We start from the raw sequence: 22280 nt of genomic DNA, 5'->3' as shown, positions 1-22280 counted from the left end.
GTTACTGTGCAATGATATCACTAATTAGAATCAAAGTACTGTCAGTCAGGTTGGAGGTGGGAGAGGGTGTGGTGCAGGACTTAAAAGCAAATAAGCAAACAAAATCTATTTACAATCGCAGGAACTTGTAATTAACACCATAAAACTTTCCAAGGGACTCAGCAAGGGCATTATAAACATTCAATGCAAGTCACATTACGGTAATTCGGGAAAGCTAGGTCAAAGAGGGAGGAGGGCGATGTAAAGAAAGGAGTTCCAGAGCTTGGAGCTGAGGCAACTGCTCTGACATTTTAGGGTCAGAATTAGATGGACACCCATCTCAGAGCACAGTGGATTTGAAGGGGTTTACAGAGATAGAGAAAGGCATGGCCATAGAGATCTTAAGCAGCAGGTGAGTTATTACATATAGGCCATTTGGCCCACTGTGCCTTGATCCATTAGATCTTTGGTACAACTTTTCTTGACTTACCTGCACGTTATTCTATTTTGATTAGATTAGATTACTTACAGTGTGGAAACAGGCCCTTCGGCCCAACAAGTCCACACCGACCCTCCGAAGAGCAACCTACCCAGCCCCATTCCCCTACATTTACCCCTTCAACTAACACTACAGGCAATTTAGCATGGCCAATTCACCTAACCTGCACATCATTGGACAGTGGGAGGAAACCGGAGCACCCAGAGGAAGCCCACCCAGACATGGGGGGAACGTACAAACTCCAGACAGTTGCCTGAGGCTGAAACTGAACCCGGGTCTCTGGTGCTGTGTCTCTGGCGCTGTGAGACTGCAGTGCTAACCACTTAACCCTCTAATTCTGTTCAGAATGCTTTGACTGAACCTGGCTCCAAACATACTTTTCAGACAGCGTATTCTAACCAGTCATTATACAAAAAAAAATCCTCATAGCACTTCAGTTTCTTTTACTAATTACTGAAATCTGTGACCTCTCATTCTCAATCTTTTCATGTCTGGGAACATTTTCCCTATTTACTGTGTCCAGATGCCTCAGGATTTCAAAAACTTCGATACATTCCATCACAGTCATTTATTCTCAAAGTGTGTTTCTGTTAATGTATTGAGAGTCCCGCGAGCTAGACCAACATTTATTGCTCATTCTTCCTTGCGCTTGAGACGGTGGTGGTGAACTGCCTTTTGAACTGCCACTATTCATAGCGTGGAGGTACACACACACACACACGTTGTTAGGATGGCATTCCAGGATTGTGATGTGGCGATATATTTCCAAGTCAGGACACCGAGAGGCTTCTAAGTGGTGGTTTTGCCATGTAACTTTTGCCCTCATCCTTCTGGATGGTAATACAGATGGCAGAGGGACAAGGTCAGCAGATCCATTTGAAGCAGTACCAGCTGCAAGTTCCCTATACATGTATAATACAAATGAATCATTTTTCCAGAGAATTGCAGCAAAAGGGTCAATCCCAAAGGATAACAGCAGTGCAATCTCCTGGAGAGAATGATGTGAGCTTGCAGTCTCGAACAGTAGTCTCATTAAACTCAGCCAAATAGAATAATGGCAGTACATGACAAAGGTTACAGCAGACTATCGCCATAATTCAGTGCACGTTATTGGACTGGGTTCCATTCTGACTGCAGCAAATGGAGGAGAAATCGGTCTCACCAGCAAGAATACCTGCCTAATCCCATGAATATAGTCAAAAGGAAACAGCCAGTCCTGCTCAGAAAAATGTTTATCTTTAGCTAAGAACATTTGTAAGGAAAGACAAAGAAATTCAATTGGCTGATTGTTTCACAGTGCAGCATTACAAGAAATGGTCTGAACAATTTGCAGTGATCTATGTAGAATATTTTTAAATCAACCTATTCAGGGATGTTATTAGACACCTCTACAGCAGGTGGGATTTGAACCCAGGCCTCCTGCTATCTATGCATAAGCTTGCTTTAATTTTGGTCTGCTATCTGACATAGCATGATATTAATCATTCCTGAAATGATGGGTGCGTGTGCACAGAAAGTCCCAAGAGCAATGCAGTAATGAGAAGGGAATATTGGTTGTACTGTCAAAAGATACTTTGTAAGGAAGGCTGAATGTCAGCTCACAGGAAACACAGGCATGGCTTTGGAATTAATTTTTGGACGGGGTTCAAATTATGTGGAGAATTCTGTAACAAACAGTATAAGTGAATTTCATTGCAGTGTAACATAGGGCCCTGGTTGTACATACATCCAGATTCCAATATATTCAGGCATGATCACTAACAGCTAGATGACATTTTTCAGCCGATGTGTCATTGAAGAAAAGATTAATCATCTTTCCAGTGTTATTACAAAGATATCATTTTTAGGGAGTCATGATTTGAAGGAGCCGGTGTTGGCCGGGGATGGACAAAAGTTAAAAATCACACAACACCAGGCTATAGTCCAACAGGCTTATTTAGAGGTACTAGCCTTCGAAGCACAGTTCCTTCATTTAGGGAGGACATGGACAAACCTTAATTAGTGATTAACTTAAATACTTATTCTTCTCCAATTACCCCCAGTCCTTTCTCGAAGGTACTGACTAATTCATTCTAGGGTAAAAAAAAATCAGCCTTCCTCAGGTTTAGTGACCAAATTAAGGAAAATATACACATTTGGACATTATGCCTCTCAATTGTGGCTGTCAAGTGAAGCAAGACTATATGGATTTATGCCTGCCAGAAGCAATCATTATCTTCAGCTAAGCAAGCAGTAGAAACTGAAGAATTACAGCAAGAATTGTTTAATGGAGGTGGTGAGAATGAATGTGCTCTCCTCCTACCTACCTGTAGGCCTTGTAAACCAAAGTCTTCAGCTCCACCTCTGCCTGGAAGCTTTTATCATCTTCCAAGCCTGACAGCTGGGGCAGCTCTGACAGATTCTGTGCATGAACACAATACCCAGTGTTAGAAGCACTCTGATACAGTATACACACCACACTATGTTTCCACCAATTGGTACTTGGAACTATCCAGCCCAGGAGTGTTGAGCCGTTCAAGCTGCAAATGTGGGCATCAGAGATGCTGATATTATTTGTTCAGGTTCAAAGACCAATAGTCCATCTTATTTTTACAGACAATCTGTCCCCTTTAGCAATTTAAGTGGGTCTACTGCATGTGGTCTGAGTGGGGACTTAAAGTGCGGCAAAAACTGTGCAGCTTGGAAAGAACATTGTCCAAGATGCTCAATGATAAAGGACAAGCCTATCAATTCCTGATAGTATCCCTCAGTAGCTAGTTGTAGGCTCTTGCCTCACAAGTGTTCACCGAAAATCCTATATCCGACTGTGCACTAGACCTTCGAAACTGCATTTAAAACATGAGCTGGCAGGAAAAGACAGTTGTTAAATGCTAATGGTGCTCAGCCAGCAATCAAGTTTTGGCACTGCTAGTTACTATGCTTCCAGGCACTGCTGACCATCTCATTTCTGTTACATACCAAATGCTTTTCACTTGCTCAGTTTGATTTTTTTCTCCGAGAATCCCTCCCTGTCCAAGCCTGTCCTCTTCCTCTTCTGTATGTTTCTCATTCTCTGGTAATTTGTATACTTTTCTTTGTTTTCCAATTCCCCATCTCCTCTCAACTCCTGCATTCTCTTTGGGAAAATTCAGTCAACATGGAAACACTTCAGATTACAGGCAGAGCAATGGGGCCCGGGATGGATAATGTGGAACTATCCCTGTCTGGATGAGGCTCCCGTCATTGTTGAAATGTTTGTAGAACTACAATTGTTCTCAGCACAGGAAGTAGTTGCACATCTCACTCAAGCTGGGCAAAGGATAATGAATGGGGAGGAGTAGGGAAAGGCAATGGCCTAGTAGTATTATTGCTGGACTATTAATCCAAAGACCCCAGTAATAATCGGGGACTTGGATTCCAATCCCATCATGGCAGATGATGGAATTTGGATTGAAATAAAAATCTGCAAGTAAGAGTCTAATAATGACAGTGAAGTTAGTTTCAATTGTCAAAAAAACTCATCTGGTTCACTAATGTCCTTCAGGAATGGCAATTTGTGATCTTTTCTTGGTCTGCTCGACGTTTGAGTCCAGACTCACGGCAACGTGATTAACTCTTAACGGCCTTCTGGGCAATTAAAACCAGTGATACCCATATCCGATGAATGAATAAAAAAAAAAGAGCAGAGAGGGATCGGAGGCTGACATCTCAGCTGTCAGGGAAGGGAGGCAACAAGGGTGCACCTCCAGCCATAGTCATATCCACTACATTCAGAAACCACTGTGAAAAAAATACCCAGAGTTCCATGATCTACTGAACTGGGGTGGTTTGCCATTTGACTGTCAGAGTAAACTCTTCACTAATGGGTATGTTCACTAGTCTTCAACCACAGCTTGTGGGCACATCATTTCCAAAGGCAAATATACTTAGCGTTTTGGGAAATTGGGGTGTTCCAGCCACTCAAAACCATTCAGCTACCTCATTTACACCAAGCAAATGCTCAACTCTCATCCCTCTTCCCTTCCCACATTCCTGATGGGTTTATTCCCAAAACGTTGACTCTCCTGCTCTTTAGATGCTGCCTGACCTGCTATGCTTTTCCAGTGCCACCCTTTACGACTCTGACTCCCTAGCATCAGCAGTCTTCAGTTTCTCCGAAATGTTTAAAGATATACCACTCATCATAAAAAACTAATTGCGAAACATAGCAATAGTTACATTTCTAAATGAAAAGTAAAATACCATGGATGCTGGAGATGGTAAACTAACTGAAAGTGCTGCAGAATCCAGCAAGTTCAGCAGCATGTGTAAAGAGAGAAAACAGAATTAACATTTTGAATCATAGAATCCCTACAGTGTGGAAGCAGGTTACTGAGCCCATCAAGTTCACACCGACACCCAAACAGTAACCACCCAAACACACTCCCCCGCTCTACCCCAGTAACCCTGCATTTCCCATGGCTAATCCACCTATCCTGCACATCCCTGGATACTACAGACAATTTAGTATGGCCAATCCACCTAACCTGCACATCTTTAGATTGTGGAAGGAAACTGGAGCACCTGGAAGAAATCCATGGGGAGTGCATGCAAACTCCACACAGTCAGTCAGCTGGAATCAAATTCAGGTCCCTGGCGCTGTGAGGCAGCAGTGCTAACCATTGAGCCATCGTGCTGCAAATCCAATACTCTTCTTCAGAAACAGTTGTAGAACATTTCCAGCAATCTTTTTTTCATTACTTCTACTGGTTCAATGTGATCATGTGACCCACAATATCACTATGATACATGAGCCAACAAAATGCTGTTATAATTGCCCCAGCACTCTCAATATGCACATACCAAAGAATTAAAGTCAGAAGATTGAAATAATGAGCTGCAATAAGACTAGTATAAATTACTAGAATTCAAAAGCACAGCCAAGCTGCTCGTCCAGTTGTCCTCATCCCAGGCCCACCCTCTGCATATCCTACACAGCAGACCATTTCTGATCGAGTTATTTCAATGCAAATTGCAGCAGTCCGGATTTAAAGGAATAACCCACTGTGGAGGAAAATTTGGTTTTGAAAAATACAAATTGTTGCACTTACCTGCAGGATAATGTCATACAGTCGGATCAGGTCTTGCGGCCGCAGCACTCGCTTTCCCTCATCTTTTACTGGCTCACTTAGTTGCTTCTGCAAAGCCTCAGCCATGGCAACATTGCGTTTGATCGCAGTGGAAAGCTTAATGTATGTAAGATAACTGCATGAGGGGAAGTAATAAAGAGTGCATGATAATCTATAACCGAACAAAGCCTCTTTCAAACTTTAATAAAGAATCTGTTTCGGACATTCAAAACATCTAATGTGGTATATACAGAGCAGATATTCCCTTTGGTGAGACAATTGGAACTTTCAAGATAGAGTTAGGTAAGAATTTTTAGAAGTAAATGCTTCAAGATAGACAAAGGTAGGACTTTACAACAAAGATGTAGATCAGATAACAGAATCCCTACAGTGCACAGAGACATCATTCGGCTCATTGAGTCTGCACTGACCCTCTGAAGAGGAGCCCACCCAGACCAAGTCCCCTAGCCCATTTCCATAATTCCACATTTATCATGGCTAGTCCAACTCACCTGCACATCCTAAGACACTACGAACAATTTAGCATGGCCATTCCAACTAGCCTGTACACCTTTGGACCAAGGGAGGAAAGTGGTACTGATAAGGGGGGAAACGTGCAAACCTCATATAGCCAGTCACCCAAGGTACCGAGCCACCGTACCACTCATCATACCATCTGTGATATGATCCAACCGAATAGCAGATTATGCTCAAGAGTATCCTAGTCTCATTCCTAAACAATTACATTACTTATTAAATCTCAACCCTCTTGAAGGACCCCCCAGCGTGTACTTCACTTAAGGTTGTGTTGGACAGTAATTTATCATTTTTGGATTAAAACCCACTGCTGTAGGATCAGGCCAATTAATAAATGTAAACATTCCACGGGAGTGCCAGGGATGCACCAAAATTAATACTAACATTCAAGATAAGTGTCTTGATTAAACTTAAAATATAAGTCATAGCTATTAATTTAACCTGGGGCAGTGTTTTGTAGAATATAAGTTATTCTCTGGGTCTGTACATTGTGAAGGAGCAAAAATGGCCGTTGCAGTGATATGCACTTCTTGTCAGATGTGGGAGTTTAAAGAGAGCTTAAGGGTTACTGCGGATTATATCTGCCGTAAATGCTGTTGGATATGAATCTTATCAGATCAAGTGGATCGGTTGGAGAGACAGATAGAAGCGATGAGGAATTTGCAACAGCAACAGTATGTGATGGATGGCAGTTATAGGAAGGGGGGAAAGTCTCAGATACAGTCACATAGATGGGTTAACTCCAGGAAGGGTAAGAGACGTCAGCACCTAGGGCAGGAATCTTTTGTGGATATACCCATTTCAAACAGGTATGCCGTTTTGGAAAATGTTGGGGGTGATGGATTCTCAGGAGAACGTAGTACGAACAGCCAAGTTTCTGGTATTGAGGCCGGCTCTAACGCAATGTAGGGTACTTCAGCTGCCAGGAGATCAATTGTGTTAGGGGATTCTGTAGTCAGAGGTACAGACAGACGTTTCTGTGGCCAGCAGAAAAAAAGCAGAATGGTGTGTTGTTTCCCTGGTGCCAGGATCAAGGATGTCTCAGAGAGGGTGCAGAATGTTCTCAAGGTGGAGAGGAGCCAGCAGGAGGTCATTGTCCACATTGGAACCAACGATAGAGGAAGGGAAAAGGTTGAGATTCTGAAGGGCGATTACAGAGAGTTAGGCAGGAATTTAAAAAGGAGGTCCTCAAGGGTAGTAATATCTGGATTACTCCCAGGGCTACGAGCTAGCGAGGGCAGGAATAGGAGGATAGAGCAGATGAATGCATGGCTGAGGAGCTGGTGTATGGGATTCACATTTTTGGATCACTGGAATCTCTTTTGGGGTAAAAGTGACCTGTACAAGAAGGAAGGATTGCACCTAAATTGAAAGGGGACTAATATGCTGGCAGGGAAATGTGTTAGAACTGCTTGGGAGGATTTAAACTAGTAAGGTGGGTGGGTGGGACCCTGGGAGATAGTGAGGAAAGAGATCAATCTGAGACTGGTACAGTTGAGGACAGAAGTGAGTCAAACAGTCAGGGCAGACAGGGACAAGGTAGGACTAATAAATTAAATTGCATTTATTTTAATGCAAGGGGTCTGACAGGGAAGGCAGGTGAACTCAGGGCATGGTTAGGAACATGGGACTGGGATATCATAGCAATTACGGAAACATGGCTCAGGGATGGGCAGGACTGGCAGTTTAATGTTCCAGGATACAAATGTTACAGGAAGGATAGAAAGGGGGGCAAGAGAGGAGGAGGAGTGGCATTTTTGTTACGGGATAGCTTTACAGCTGTGCTGAGGGAGGATATCCCCGGAAATACATCCAGGGAAGTTATTTGGGTGGAACTGAGAAATAAGAAAGGGATTGTATTATAGACCCCCTAATAGTCAGAGGGAAATTGAGAAACAAACTTGTAAGGAGATCTCAGTTATCTGTAAGAACAACAGGGTAGTTATGGTAGGGGATTTTAGCTTTCCAAACATCGACTGGGACTGCCATAGTATTAAAGGTTTAGATGGAGAGGAATTTCTTAAGTGAGTACAAGACAATTTTCTGATTCAGTTTGTGGATGGACCTACTAGAGAAGGTGCAAAACTTGACTTACTCTTGGGAAATAAGGCAGGGCAGGTGACTGAGGTGTCAGTGGGGGAGCGCTCTGGGGTTAGCGACCATAATTCTATTCATTTTAAAATAGTGATGGAAAAGGATAGACCAGATCTAAAAGTTGCAGTTCTAAATTGGAGAAAGGCCAATTTTGACAGTATTAGGCAAGAACTTTCGAAAGCTGATTGGAGGCAGATGTTCGCAGGTAAAGGTACGGCTGGAAAATGGGAAGTGTTCAAAAATGAGATAACAAGAATCAGAGAAAGTATATTCCTGTCAGGGTGAAAGGGAAGGCTGGTAGGTACAGGGAATGCTGGATGAGTGAAGAAACTGAGGGTTTGGTGAAGAAAATGAAGGAAGCCTATGTCAGATACAGACAGGATCGATCGAGTGAATCCTTAGAAGAGTATAAAGGAAGTGGAAGTATACTTAAGAGAGAAATCAGGAGGGCAAAACGGGGACATGAGATAGCTTTGGTAAATAGAATTAAGGAGAATCCAAAGGGTTTTACAAATACATTAAGGACAAAAGGGTAACTAGGGAGAGAATAGGGCCCCTCAAAGATCAGCAAAGCAGCCTTTGTGTGGAGCCACAGAAAATGGGGAAGATACTAAAATGAATATCTTGCATCAGCATTTACTGCGGAAAAGGATATGGAAGATATAGGCTGTAGGGAAATAGATGATAACATCTTGCAAAATTCCAGATGACAGAGGAGGAAGTGCTGGATGTCTTGAAACGGTTAAAGGTGGATAAATTCCCAGGACTTGATCAGGTGTACCCGAGAACTCCATGGGAAGCTAGAGAAGTGATTGCTGGGCCTCTTGCTGAGATATTTGCATCATCGATAGTCACAGGTGAGGTGCCGGAAAACTGGAGGTTGGCAAAGTGGTGTCACTCTTTAAGAAGGGCAGTAAAGACAAGCCAGGGAACTATAGACTGGTGAGCCTGACCTCAGTGGTGGGCAAGCTATTGGAGGGAATCCTGAGGGACAGGATGTGCATGTATTTGGAAAGGTGAGGACTGATTAGGGATAGTCAACATGGCTTTGTGTGTGCGAAATCATGTCTCACAAACTTGATTTGAGTTTTTTGAGGAAGTAACAAAGAGGATTGATGAGGGCAGAGTAATAGATGTGATCGATATGGTCTTTAGTAAGGCGTTCGACAAGGTTCCCCATGGGAGACTGATTAGCAAAGTTAGATCTCATGGAAAACAGGGAGAACTAGCCATTTGGATACAGAACTGGCTCAAAGGTAGAAGGCTGGTGGTGGAGGGTTGTTTTTCAGACTGGAGGCCTGTGACCAGTGCAGTGCCACAAGGATCGGTGCTGGGTGTTCTACTTTTTGTCATTTACATAACTGATTTGGAAGCGAGCATAAGAGGTACAGTTAGTAAGTTTGCAGACAACACCAAAATTGGAGATGTAGTGGACAACGCAGAGGATTACCTCAGATTACAACAGGGTCTGGACCAGATGGGCCAATGGGTTGAGAAGTGGCAGACGGAGTTTAATTTAGATAAATGCAAGGTGCTGCATTTTGGGAAAGCAAATCTTAGCAGGACTTATACACTTAATGGTAAGGTCCTAGGGAGTGTTGCTGAACAAAGAGACCTTGGACCAGGGTTGGAGGATCTGAGCTACAGGGAGAGGCTGAACAGGTTGGGGCTTTTACCCCTGGAGTGTCGGAGGCTGAGGGGTGACCTTATAGAGGATTACAAAATTATGAGGGGCATGGATAGGATAAATAGACAAAGTCTTTTCCCTGGGGTCGGGGAGTCCAGAACTAGAGGGCATAGGTTTAGACTAAGAGGGGAAAGATATAAAAGAGACCTAAGGGGCAACGTTTTCACGCAGAGAAATGTATGTATGGAATGAGCTGCCAGAGGATGTGGTGGAGGCTGATACAATTGCAACATTTAAGAGGTATTTGGATGGGTATAAAAATAGGAAGAGTTTGGAGGGATATGGGCCAGGTGCTGGCAGGTGGGATATCTGGTCGGCATGGACAGGTTGGACCGAAGGGTCTGTTTCCATGCTGTACATCTCTATGACGCTTTGACTCTATAATCTCTCCACATTCTTTCCCTCACTTGTCTCTCCATAAAGGTGCTGAATGAGAAATCTGAATTATTTCACCCAATGTAATCCCATAAAGTGGTGACCTTATACAGAAAGATACAAGTGGTATGGAAAGGGTTGGTTTTAACTTCAAAAGTTTGAGCAGCATTCATGCAGAGAAATTAACCCTGAGAATGAACATGTGAGCAACATAGAAAAGTCGAAAATAATTTGAAAAGCAACAGATACATTTGTCAGCAAGATGTGTTAAGTTGGGTTGAACTGAAATCCTGATCTGCAAGTAACTCCAGAACCTGACCAGTCAGGTTTTGAGAAACAGCTATTGGTCTTGTTTAGTAATTCTTTCTGCGAATCCTAACAGCTGGTACTGACAGTTTGAACAGCAAGGCATCACAGATAGGCCAAACTGAACCTTCATTTAAACACACATTCATTGCTGAGTTTAGCCACCACTTGGGTGCAATCAGCCAACTCAGTACGAATGCTTGAAGGTCCTTCTTAGTGTATGTAGTTCAGCTGCTCACTGCATGAAGCAGCTAAGGGCTTGGTCAAGTTTCTCTTTGCACTATGAGCATGACCCGTACCTGTGAAGATATTGTAGACTGGACACCTTTCCTGAATCAGGCTCCAGAGAACGCTCTCGCTGCTTCTGTGCCTGAATAAACAATAAATAAAGAGCTTGCTATGTTACAATGATCTTTGTTAATATTACTGACATAGCTAATACACCCTTCTCTTCCAAGACTGCTAGTCCATAACAAACCCCTGGTCGGAATACCCAAACAAAACCAGCCTGTACCTGTATGGATTTGTCAGTTTCACTTTATTCACTTGTAGCTAAAATTCAACATTACCACATCTAATTTAACACCCGATCTATCAGCCCATCCAGGGTAGAATTAAGTTTTTATTAGGTATGACTTTACAATTACAACACCCTGGAGTAGGGGACAAATGGGGTTGGGGCAGAAGAGAAGGGAGTGCGCGAAAAGGAGTGGGGGGGAAGGGGAGCAAAGGAGTGGGGGGGAAGGAAAAAGGGGAGCAAAGGAGGGGGAGAATGTGAGAAAGAGGAAGGGGGGTAATGGACGGAAGGAGGTGACTGTATAGGGAAGAGGTTTGACCAACAATCTTTGGATACATTTTTCAAAACAATATTTCACATAGTAGTTGTCACATTCTGGTTTAACTTATTTTGTGACTTACATCAAGTAGGGATGCACAGAACTGTACACTATTACATTGTTTCTTAATATTTATGATAAACCTAACTCAATTTGCTCTGAGACCTATATGCCCCATCCCTTCTTGTCATTGTCCATTTATTTTTTTCCCAGATTAATTATTCGTCCATTAAATGATCCCCTCTTTTTGAATCACTCTAACTTCCCAAATTTGGGCTCTTGCCCACACTATTTTGTTTAAAACCCGCTCTACTTCCTAGTTATGCAGTTCGCAAGAACACCAGTCCCATTACGGTATTACATATTATTACCTTTGAAGTTCTGCTTCTTTATTGGATGCTTAGTTCTTCACATTGGCTATGCAGAACCGTTTTCCGAGTCCTACCTATGTAATTGGTGCCTGCATGGACCATGATAACTGGATTCTCTCTGCCCCCAAACTGCAAGCTCTTCTCCAGCTGAAAGCAGGTATCTTGAATCCTGGCACTGGGCAGACAATACAGCCGTCTCTTGCTATTTTTTTTGCAGAGAACAGTGTCAATTCCCCCAGCTGTGCTACTCCCTCCTACCACCACATTCCTGTTAGCTCCCTGTAGCGCATGGTCACTTCATTCACCCATCCCAGAGCTCCTGCTCTCACCCAAACAAGCTGAGAGAACATCAAACCTGTTGGATAATTACAGACATTGACACTCCTGCACTCTCAGTTCCATTACCTATTCATATGCAGTTGCAACATCCTATCCCTGACCACTGGCCATATCAGAACACCCTATCCTAACAGGAGTGGCTACCTCCTGGTACAAATAATCTCGGGTAACTTTCCTTTTCCCTAAAGAGTCACAGTGTCTGTAGTTCAGCACCAGCTCATAACCTCTGAGCAGAAGTTGCTGGAACTTCAAACATTTTCTGTAGGTATGTTTGCCTTGAGGCACATCCTGCATAACTCCCACATACGACAGATTTGACACATCACATGCACTACCATTCTCAATGATTTTCAAATTATTACTTTATTATTCACTTATGTTGCTTTTTATGTATTATATTAACTTTACCACCAATGTGTATAATGTTACAACTTGAGAATCGAGTAGGCTTCAACCAGTTAACAGATACTCTTTTTATAAACAAGCATGTTGGAGGTCTGCCTCCAAACGCTTCCTTTCAATACTAGCCAGTGAACCTATAAACTTTCTGTGATGTCACTCTTGCCGTGTTCAACAAGAGCTAATGGCAGGCCACTCTTCATAGTCTGACAATTAAAAAATGTCAACGTTGATGGAAAAAGGTCATTCACTCTTTGCACAGTTGTGTGTGCTATATATCCATGTGATGCAAAAACCTCAGAATCTCCTATTCTACTTTGAGGTTCAAACCTCAAGCCAGATGAGCACACTCTATACGAGCCAATAGTCTAATCTTCTTAATTCTGAAAACAGGCTTGGTCAGACCCCATTGGGTGAGCTGTATTTAATTTAGGGTACCATACTTCAGGAAAAATATCTTGGTTTTGAAATGATGGAGCACAGATTAATGAAAACAATAGTTCAGCTTAGTGGGTTTAAATTATTAGAGTAAGTTACTTAAAGATGGCTTTCCTTGAATATCAGTAACTGAGAGATGATCTGATTGAGGTGGTTAAGATGATTAAAAGATTTCAGACACAAAGAAACAATTCCCTTTAGTGAGGGGGACAAACTTAAAACTAAAGCTATGAGCAAAGTTTCAGAAGCAGAATTAGGAAGCACAATTTCACATAAAGGGTAACAGAAATATGAACACTCCTCTGGGGTGTGAGAGCGTGATGAGCTTTTGAGGTTTCAAGGCAGAGATTGTTAGGCAAGCTTTTGAAAGGAAACAGAGTCAAGGCACAGCTGAAGTGCCAATCAGCCATGACCTAGCTGAATACCAGAGCAAGCTTGAAGGGCTGAATGGCCTAATATTGTGGCACAGATGAAAACTGTGGAAATACAAGGTATTATCATCAGTGACTGAAGAGCTGTTCTGTCGACATTTCTCCCACATTTTCACATTCACTTACCGGATCGACTCTGAGCTCCTCACGAACTGCCTGGATGGCATCACGGCACTCACTCAACAGACTCTCATAGAGTCGCTCCTTGGCCTCGTCAGTTGTGGTCTGAAAAACACAACAACGAGTCGTCAGAACACAAATTAGAGCTGCCTCCTGGGAATATTATACCAAATCACACAGATAGAACTTATTTCATACCTAGTACGACACTCATGTTTTGTAACCTATATACACAACAGGTACATGACAGATAAAGTATTAAAGTGGCACTCAGTTGAACAGTCGGCTGGTACTCACCACCTATTGTTGGACTGGTACTTGGGGGGAAAGAGCAAGACCAACCAGCATTGGTGGAAATGAGTCACAAAGACAGGAGAGGAGCAGATAAATGGTCAAAAAGACCAACCCCAGCATATGGCCATTCCCTTTTCATTTAATATCCCACTTTCTAAAGAAACCGTTTAATGCCATCTTTAGGAAAACTAATAGATCTGCACTTCGGAACAGTTTGTAGTGGAGACTTGCATATTCTAACCATCCCTTTCATCTCAGTAATTGGTGAAAACAATTCATCATCATTTATACCATTTTCTTGACGCAAGATTCCAACCCCAATGCATCACAAAATACCATCCCAACGACAAGTTGCATGTGCTCCAATGAGACCAACTTCGACAAAGGAGCCTCTGAAACATCCACCTTCCTCCTCAACTGAGGATTCCCCAGCACCATCATCAACAGGTCTCTCAGCTGTGTGCAACCCATCTCCCGCACTTCAGCCTTCACCCTCCCACTTTCCTCCTGCAACAGTCTTTACCTACTATCCCACCAGCATCCAAATCCAGAAGATCATCAGCCACCATTTCCACCACTTCCAACAAGATGTCACCACCAAACACATATTCCCCTCCTCTCCCCTCCCGTGTCCACCTTCTATCTGGGACACCTTGGTCCACTCTTCTTTCACCACCACCATCTCCTCCGCCCCCAGCCAAACAGCACCTTTCCCTGTAGCTGCCAATGGTGCAACAGCTGCTCATTTACCTCCTCAGTATCCAAGAGGCCAAACTTACCTTCCAAATGAAGGAGCACTTTACCTGTACTTCCCTCAATCTAGTCTACTGTATTCACTGCTCACAACATGGTCTCCTCTACACTGGGGAAATGAGTGGGCAACTGCTTCATAGAACATTTACATTTTGCTTGCAAAAAAAAGACCCTGAGCTTCCAATTGTCTGCCACTTTAACACATCACCCTGTTCCCTGGCCAACATCTCTCTCTCAGGCTTGCTGAGGTGTTCCAGCAAAGCGCAGTGCAAGCCATAAGAACATCACCTCATTTTCCACTTGGGGGCCCTACAGCCCTCCAGATTAAATATCAAGTTCAATAATTTTAAGGCCTGAACTCTCCCACGTCCTAACCCTTACCCCAAACACCAGGCCTTGTTATCACACAATCTGCTAACCCACTGTCAGCCACTAGCAGTCCCCATTAACAGCTATTCACCCTCCTAGCTGGATCATTATCCACTCCTTTGTCTGTCCAGCTGTTCTCTCTCTTTGGGCTCTATCCCCACCTATCGTTAATTCCTTACCCTCCCCCCCCACCCTATCTTCTGCAAATAAACAGACAAAACTTTCCTCGCTATCATCAGTTCTGTGGGAGAGTCAATGGACCTGATACATTAACGGTGATTTCTCGTCACAGATGCTGCCAGACCTGCTGAGTTTTTTAGATTAGATTAGATTCCCTACAGTTTGGAAACAGGCCCTTCGGGCAAACCAATCCACACCGACCCTCCGAAGAGTAACTCTACCCAGACCCATTTCCCTCTGACTAATGCACCTAACACTATGGACACTTTAATATGGCCAATTCACCTGACCTGCATATATTTGGATTGTGGGAGGAAACTGGAGTACCCAGAGGAAACCCACACAGACACTGGGAGAATGTGCAAACTCCACACAGACAGTCGCCTGAGACTGGAATCGAACCTGGGACTCTGGTGCTGTGAGGCTGCAGTGTTAACCAGCCCCAACTTTTCCAGCAACTTCTGTTTTTGTTACTGATTTACATCATTCGTAGTTCTTTTGTTTTTTATCCCGACAAGACCAGCTCCAAACTAAAGTACTTCAGTTAAATTCATCATCCTCCCAAAATACAAATGCTTGATGTCCTGTGACAGCATTTAGCAGTGTCTTCAACATACTGGTCTCCTGGCTTCATCCAACTCCTCTGACAGCTTATTTCAGATTACAACCACAATCTTATTCAAGGAAATATTTGCATCAGTCTTCAACACTCCTTTTTTGTACAAATGAACTCTCGGGATGTGGATTTTTATGGGTTAAGTCGGATTTATTGCCCATTCCAAGCAGAAGACAACGTTGTATCAAAAAGTGGATGCTGGAAAAGCACAGCCGGTCAGGCAGCATCCAAAGAACAAGAGTCAATGTTTCGAGCATAGGCTTTTCATCAGGAATTTGATGAAGATTCCTGAATAAGAGTTTATGCTCAAAATGAAGACTGTCCTACTCCTCAGATGCTGCCTGACCAGCTGTGCTTTTCCAGCGCCACACTCTTCAATTCTAACATGGTACACAACATAACAGGATATGAAATGAAGCAGAGCAAGATGGCAGACAAAGACACATCCCTCCCTGATGCGATCAATGTTCTCTATGCTTGGTTCGAGCAGAATGCCAGTGGCACGGTGTCACCTGCCCTGGACACACCTGTTCCCTCCGTCACCGCTGCAGACATCAGATTGGTCTTCATGAGAGTTAACCCAAGGAAATCAATGGGCCCAGATGGAGTCCTTAGTCATGCACTTAGACCCTGTGCGAACCAACAAGCGGAGGAATTCACTGGCATCTTCAACCTCTCCCACCTACAAGTTGACGTCCCCCACCTACTTCAAAAAGACCACCATTATCCCAATTCCTAAAAAAACACTAGCAATGTGCCTGAATGATCATTGCCTAGTGGCTCTGACCTCCATAATCATGAAGTGCTTCCAGAGGCTGGTCAGGGCCCACATCAACTCCAGCCTCCCAACCTGCTTCAATCCACTACAATTTGCCTACCAACAAAACAGGTCTACAGCGGAGGCCATTTCTCTAGCCCCGCACTCATTCCTGGAACAGCTGGATAACAAAGGATACTTATGTCAGATTCCTGCTCATTTACTACAACTCCACCTTCAACACCATAACCCCTTCCAGACTAATTTCAAAATTCCAAAACCTAGGTCTTGGCTCTGCCCTCTGCAACTGGATCCTCAGCTTCCTGACCCACAGTCCGCAATCAGTGAAGATAGACAACTGCGCCTCCTCCACAATAACACTCAACACTGGAGCCCCCAAGGATATCTTCTCAGAGCCCTACGTGTTGCCAAATTCTCAACAAATGCCATTTACAAGTTTGTTGATGACACCTCCGTGGTAGGACAGATATCGAACGAGTCAGAATATAGGAAGGAGATTGAGGGTTTGGTGTTGTGGTGCAATGAGAACAACCTCTCTCCCAATGTTGGCAAAATTAAAGAACTGATAATTGACTTCAGGAGGAAAAGAGAATGACACACCCTCATTTACATCAATGGAGCTGACGGGGAGAGGGTAGAGTGTGTCAAGTTCCTAGGAGTAATGATAAACTGTCCTGGATTTCCCACGTAGATGCAACAGTCAAGACAACACAGCAATGCCTCTTCTTCCTCAGGAGGCTGAGGATATTCAGCATGTCCATAAGGACCCTCACCAACTTTTACACAGGCATCTAGAAAGCACTCTATCCAGGTGCATAACAGCTTAGTACAGCAACTGTTCTGCCCAGGACCATAAGAAACTACAAAAGGTTACCTGCACAGTGCAAACCATCAGAGAAGCCAAGCTCCCAACCATGGACTCCATTTACATTTCTTGTTGCCGCAGAAAGACTGCAAAGACACCTCCCAAGCCGGTAATACTCACCTACAACCTCTGTCAGGCAGAAGATACAAATGCTTCAACACACGAACCAATAGGTTCTAGAAGAGTTTTTTCCCTGCCGTGAATGGACTCTCTAACTTCAAATAATGTTGACCTTGCATAGCATCTCCCCTGTGCAATGTAACCTGTATACCTTGCTCCAGGATCTGTATGTCCCTGTTTGCTATGATCTGCCTGCACTGTTCGCAAAACAAAGCATTTCACAGTAGTTAGATACATGTAACTACAATAAATCAAATCAAATTAAATTGCAGGGAAATTATCGGAGTGAGTAGTGCAAGATGCAAGGTTTAATAGTCAGCATAGCTTAGTCAGAGGAAGGTCGCAGTTAACAAATCTGGTGTAAGTTTTGGTGGAGATGACCAACTGTGTAGATGGGGTTAGAGCAGTTGATGTAGATTTCAGCAAGTCCTTTGACAAGGTCCCAAACTGGAAACTTATATAAAGTAAGCAAACGTCCATGGGATCCAGGCTAACTGAGCAAGACGGATCCAAAATTGGTCGAGTGATAGGAGACAGAGGGTGACGACAGAAGTCTGTGTGACTGCTTCCGGGTGTGAAATGGCGTACCACAGGGATCAGAGCTTGATCCCTTATTGTTTGTGATATTCATATATGATGTGGATGAGAATGTGGGGAGGCATGATAAGTAATTTTGGAGCTGACAAAGACTGGCTGTGTTGTTAATAAGGGATGTGCCGAGTTAGAGAAGATATCAACAGATGGGCAGATGGAATTTAATGTTAATAAATGTGAGATAAGGAAGAGAAGGCATGAGAAAATGCTGGCAGGCCAGACTGGAGAAAATCCCAAGATATTCTACAAGTACAGTAAGAGTAAGAGAATAACTAGGGAAAGGCTAGGGCATTAAACTCGGGGAAGAGGGAACAAGATAAGTCAATGAATGGCACGCTCAAACATAATGTGAAAGGCAGGAGCTTTAGAGAGGATTTGAAGAAAGACAGAGAGAGGGTGGTGTGTGCCTGGAGTGCATGGCTTTGGGAGGAAATCCTCAGAGCCTTTAAAAAGCACTTGAAATATCATAATATTCAAGCCGTAGGCCTAGTGTGGGAAAGTGGGACTAGTGTGTGCAGAAGATGATTTTTGGCGATACAGACTTCTATGTTTCAATGATTCTAACTGGTCTCCGATTCTTCAATGTTGGTGGTTGCCAACATTGACTAACAAGGTTCCAAGCACTAAACAATAAAGTACTATTTTCAAGAGAATACTTGTACTACACTTAATAATTTTAATAAAATCAGCCACTATAGGTTATGTACAAGAAAAATTGAGTCATTCAAGGGCTTTGTAACGTTGGCTATACAGTTCAGCAGGTTTGTAAGCAACCAAGTGCCCAACCCAAAGGTGTTTGTACCTGAATGTTGAATAGCCTGTTGTACTGGTTAGCAATATACCTGAAAGGTATGGGCTATTGCACCTCCAAATGGGATCAGTCAGCCAGAGGTGCTCAAGAACACAAACCCCCCCCTCACTTCAGTAAATATTGATCAACAGTACAAAAGGTGGCAGTAAGCAATTTGAGTCTGTATTTTGTGTTGGCGATTCAAAGTCAGACTGCAGACTTACACAGATAGGGGTCCAGCACTAGGTGAACTGCTCACATGGAGAGTGGTAACAGACAGACACAATGTAAGAAGAAAGATCTCCTTACATTACATTACAGTGTGGAAACAGGCCCTTCGGCCCAACAAGTCCACACCGACCTGCCGAACCGTAACCCACCCATACCCTTACATTTACCCTTACCTAACACTACGGGCAATTTAGCATGGTCAATTCACCTGACCTGCACATCTTTGGACTGTGGGAGGAAACCGGAGCACCCGGAGGAAACCCACGCAGACACGGGGAGAACGTGCAAACTCCACACAGTCAGTCGCCTGAGGCGGGAATTGAACCCGGGTCTCTGGCACTGTGAGGCCACCGTGCCGCCTACTAAAAAATGTAATTACAAAAAAAATGTAAATGTAATCTAAAATGTCTCCTTCTGTGCCACAACCATTCTATGGAAACTCAGTGCATGGCACGTTTTGCTTATATTAAATAGTCTGACAAGGTGCTGAGGAGGAATCTGAAATAGGAACTTCTGAAATCAGAAATTAGTTGAAAGTCAGGAAAATATTTTGTGCTGATGCAGCACCAACAGGAAGGGAGGAGCCAGCTGCCCCTGTCCAAATTAATGCTTCAAGTAACTTGCAGCATAAGTAAAGTTGCTTACCCAATGTGCTGGGGATATCTCCTAGTATCCTAGTATGTGGGGGGTGGGGGGGGCAACATTTATTTCTCAACCAACACTTTCAAAGAAAAACACAACTGATCACGTCTCACACTGGTGTCTGTGGAAATTCAGCTCTACAAAAGAAAAATCAGTTGGCCCGTTTGCCCAAAACACAAATGACTGCAACTTAAACCCAGCAGTGAATGTGCTAACCAAGGTATGAAAGACACCACCTTCTAAACGTCACCGCACAAAGTCAATTTTCTAGTTTAATGAAGACATGACAAATCGCTTCGCAACACTGTCAAATCCTGTGAATGTGAAATACACAGGAAGCCTGAGATCAGACAGCATTTGTAGTCAGAGAAATAGAGATAATGTTGCAAGTTGATGACTTCCGTCAGAACTTAACTGCTATTGGAGGGCTATTGCAAGGGTAACCGGTGATTGATAGCATCAATGATGCCCATTTCCTTTGCAAACTTTAGGAACTCCTGAGTTTCCAAACACCACAGTGATTTGTTTTAAACCAACTTGATGCACTCCACATCCACATGGGCTGATCTGACCAAAGAACACAACTGTGAACTAAATACATTGATCAGGACTTTGTACTGGTTTTTCAGAGGTCCCTACGCACACTCATCCCACGTACTTCGCATAGACAACTTCTGCTGCCTTCCGAAGGTACACAAAGCCAATACACCACGACATCCCATCATATCAGGCAATGGAACCCTGTGAGAGAACCTCTCTGGCTATGTCAAAGGCAACTTGAAACCCACTGTACAGGGGACCCCCAGCTTCTGTAGCGACACTACAGATTTCTGGGAACATCCCTCGTCACAATGGATGTGTCAGCACTCTACACCAGCATCCCCCACAATGATGGCATCACGGTAACACCAACAACTGCCAATCTCCAAACACCATCCTACAACTCATCCGCTTTATCCTCGATCACAATGTCTTCACCTTTGACAACCAGTTCTTCATCCAGACACATGCAACAGCCACGGGGACCAAATGTGCACCCCAATATAACAACATTTTCATGCACAGGTTCGAAAAGACTTCTCCTCCAAGCAGGACCTTCAACCAACATTATACACCAAGTAAATTGATGACGTTTTCATTCTCTGGGCCCATGGTGAGGAGTTACAGAAACAAGTACACAGTGATATCAATGAGTTCCATCTCACCATCAAGCTCAGGATGGACTACTCTCTAGTATCTCTCTCATTCTTGGACACATGCATCTCCATCAAGGATGGGCACCTCAGCACCTCACTCTACCGCAAACCTACGGATAACCTTCTCCAGCTTCCACCCGAAACATATTAAAACAGCCATTCCCTATGGACAAGCCCTATGCATACACAGGATCTGTTCAAATGAAGAGGAACGTGACAGACACTTGGAAGTACTCAAAGATTCCCTCATAAGAACTGGGTACGATGCTCAACTCATGCTCAATGTGCCACAGCAAGGAACCGTAATGACCTCCTCAGGAGACAGACACCAGCTGCAACTGACAGGTACCCTTCATTATCCAGTACTTCACAGGAGCTGAAAAACAACACCATGTTCTTCGTGACCTGCAATACATTATCAATGAGGACGAGCACCTCGCCAAGACCTTCTCCATGCCTACATTTCTCGCCTTTAAACAACGACCAAACCTCAAACAGATCGTTATTCGTAGCAAGCTGCCCAGCTCTCAGGACAACTCCATACAACCCTGTCATGGTAGACGCTACAAGACTTGTCAGAGTGTGGACATAGATAACACCATTACACATGGGGACACCACCCACCGTGTATGCGGCAGGTACTCATGTGACTCGGCCAATGTGGTCTATCTCATACGCTGCAGGCAAGGATGCCCTGAGGCATGGTACATTGGTGAGATGGAGCAGAGGCTACGGCAACAGATGAATGGACACCGCACAACAATCAACTGACAGGAGTGTTCCCTCCCAGTTAGGGAACACTTCAGTGGTCCAGGACATTCGACCTCGGACCTTCGGGTGACCATTCTCCAAGGCAGACTTCGGGACAGGTAACAAGTGCTGCATGAACCAAATCATCCACTGACATTCTGCCACCTCCAAACAGACCCCACCACCAGGGATATATTTCCCTCCCCACCCATTTCTGCCTCCGTGATTACCTGGTCAGGTCCACGCCCCACAACAACTCAGCCTCCCGTCCTGGCACCTTTCCCAGCCACCTCAGGAACTGTAAAACCTGCGCCCACACCTCCCCCCTCACCTCCATCCAAGGCCCTAAAGGAGCCTTCCACATCCAAAGTTTTATCAGCACATCCACCAATATCATTTATTATATCCGTTGCTCCTCTACATTGGGGAGACTGGACACCTCCTAGCAGAGCGCTTTAGGGAACATCTCCGGGACACCCGCACCAATCAACCACACCGCCCTGTGGCCCAACATTTCAACTCCCCCTCCCACTCTGCCGAGGACATGGAGGTCCTGGGCCTCCTTCACCGCCGCTCCCTCACCACCAGACACCTGGAGGAAGAA

At 44.0% G+C, this 22280-nt stretch overlaps 1 protein-coding gene across 1 annotated transcript in view; it reads right to left on the bottom strand.

The window, feature by feature from the left end:
* srp68 (signal recognition particle 68) overlaps positions 1-22280 on the bottom strand; it is a 58815-nt gene that overhangs the window by 12243 nt on the left and 24292 nt on the right. Inside the window, exons 8-11 of the mRNA XM_043714321.1 lie at positions 13505-13603; positions 10864-10934; positions 5548-5701; positions 2785-2879 (exon numbers count right to left, since the gene is read on the bottom strand). Of these exons, the coding sequence (XP_043570256.1) occupies positions 2785-2879; positions 5548-5701; positions 10864-10934; positions 13505-13603 (419 nt within the window). The remainder of the gene's footprint in view (positions 1-2784; positions 2880-5547; positions 5702-10863; positions 10935-13504; positions 13604-22280) is intronic.

The sequence above is a fragment of the Chiloscyllium plagiosum genome, chromosome 24 (assembly GCF_004010195.1).
Source record: "Chiloscyllium plagiosum isolate BGI_BamShark_2017 chromosome 24, ASM401019v2, whole genome shotgun sequence".
NCBI lineage: Eukaryota > Metazoa > Chordata > Chondrichthyes > Orectolobiformes > Hemiscylliidae > Chiloscyllium > Chiloscyllium plagiosum.
This window is presented reverse-complemented; position numbering and strand designations above follow the sequence as displayed.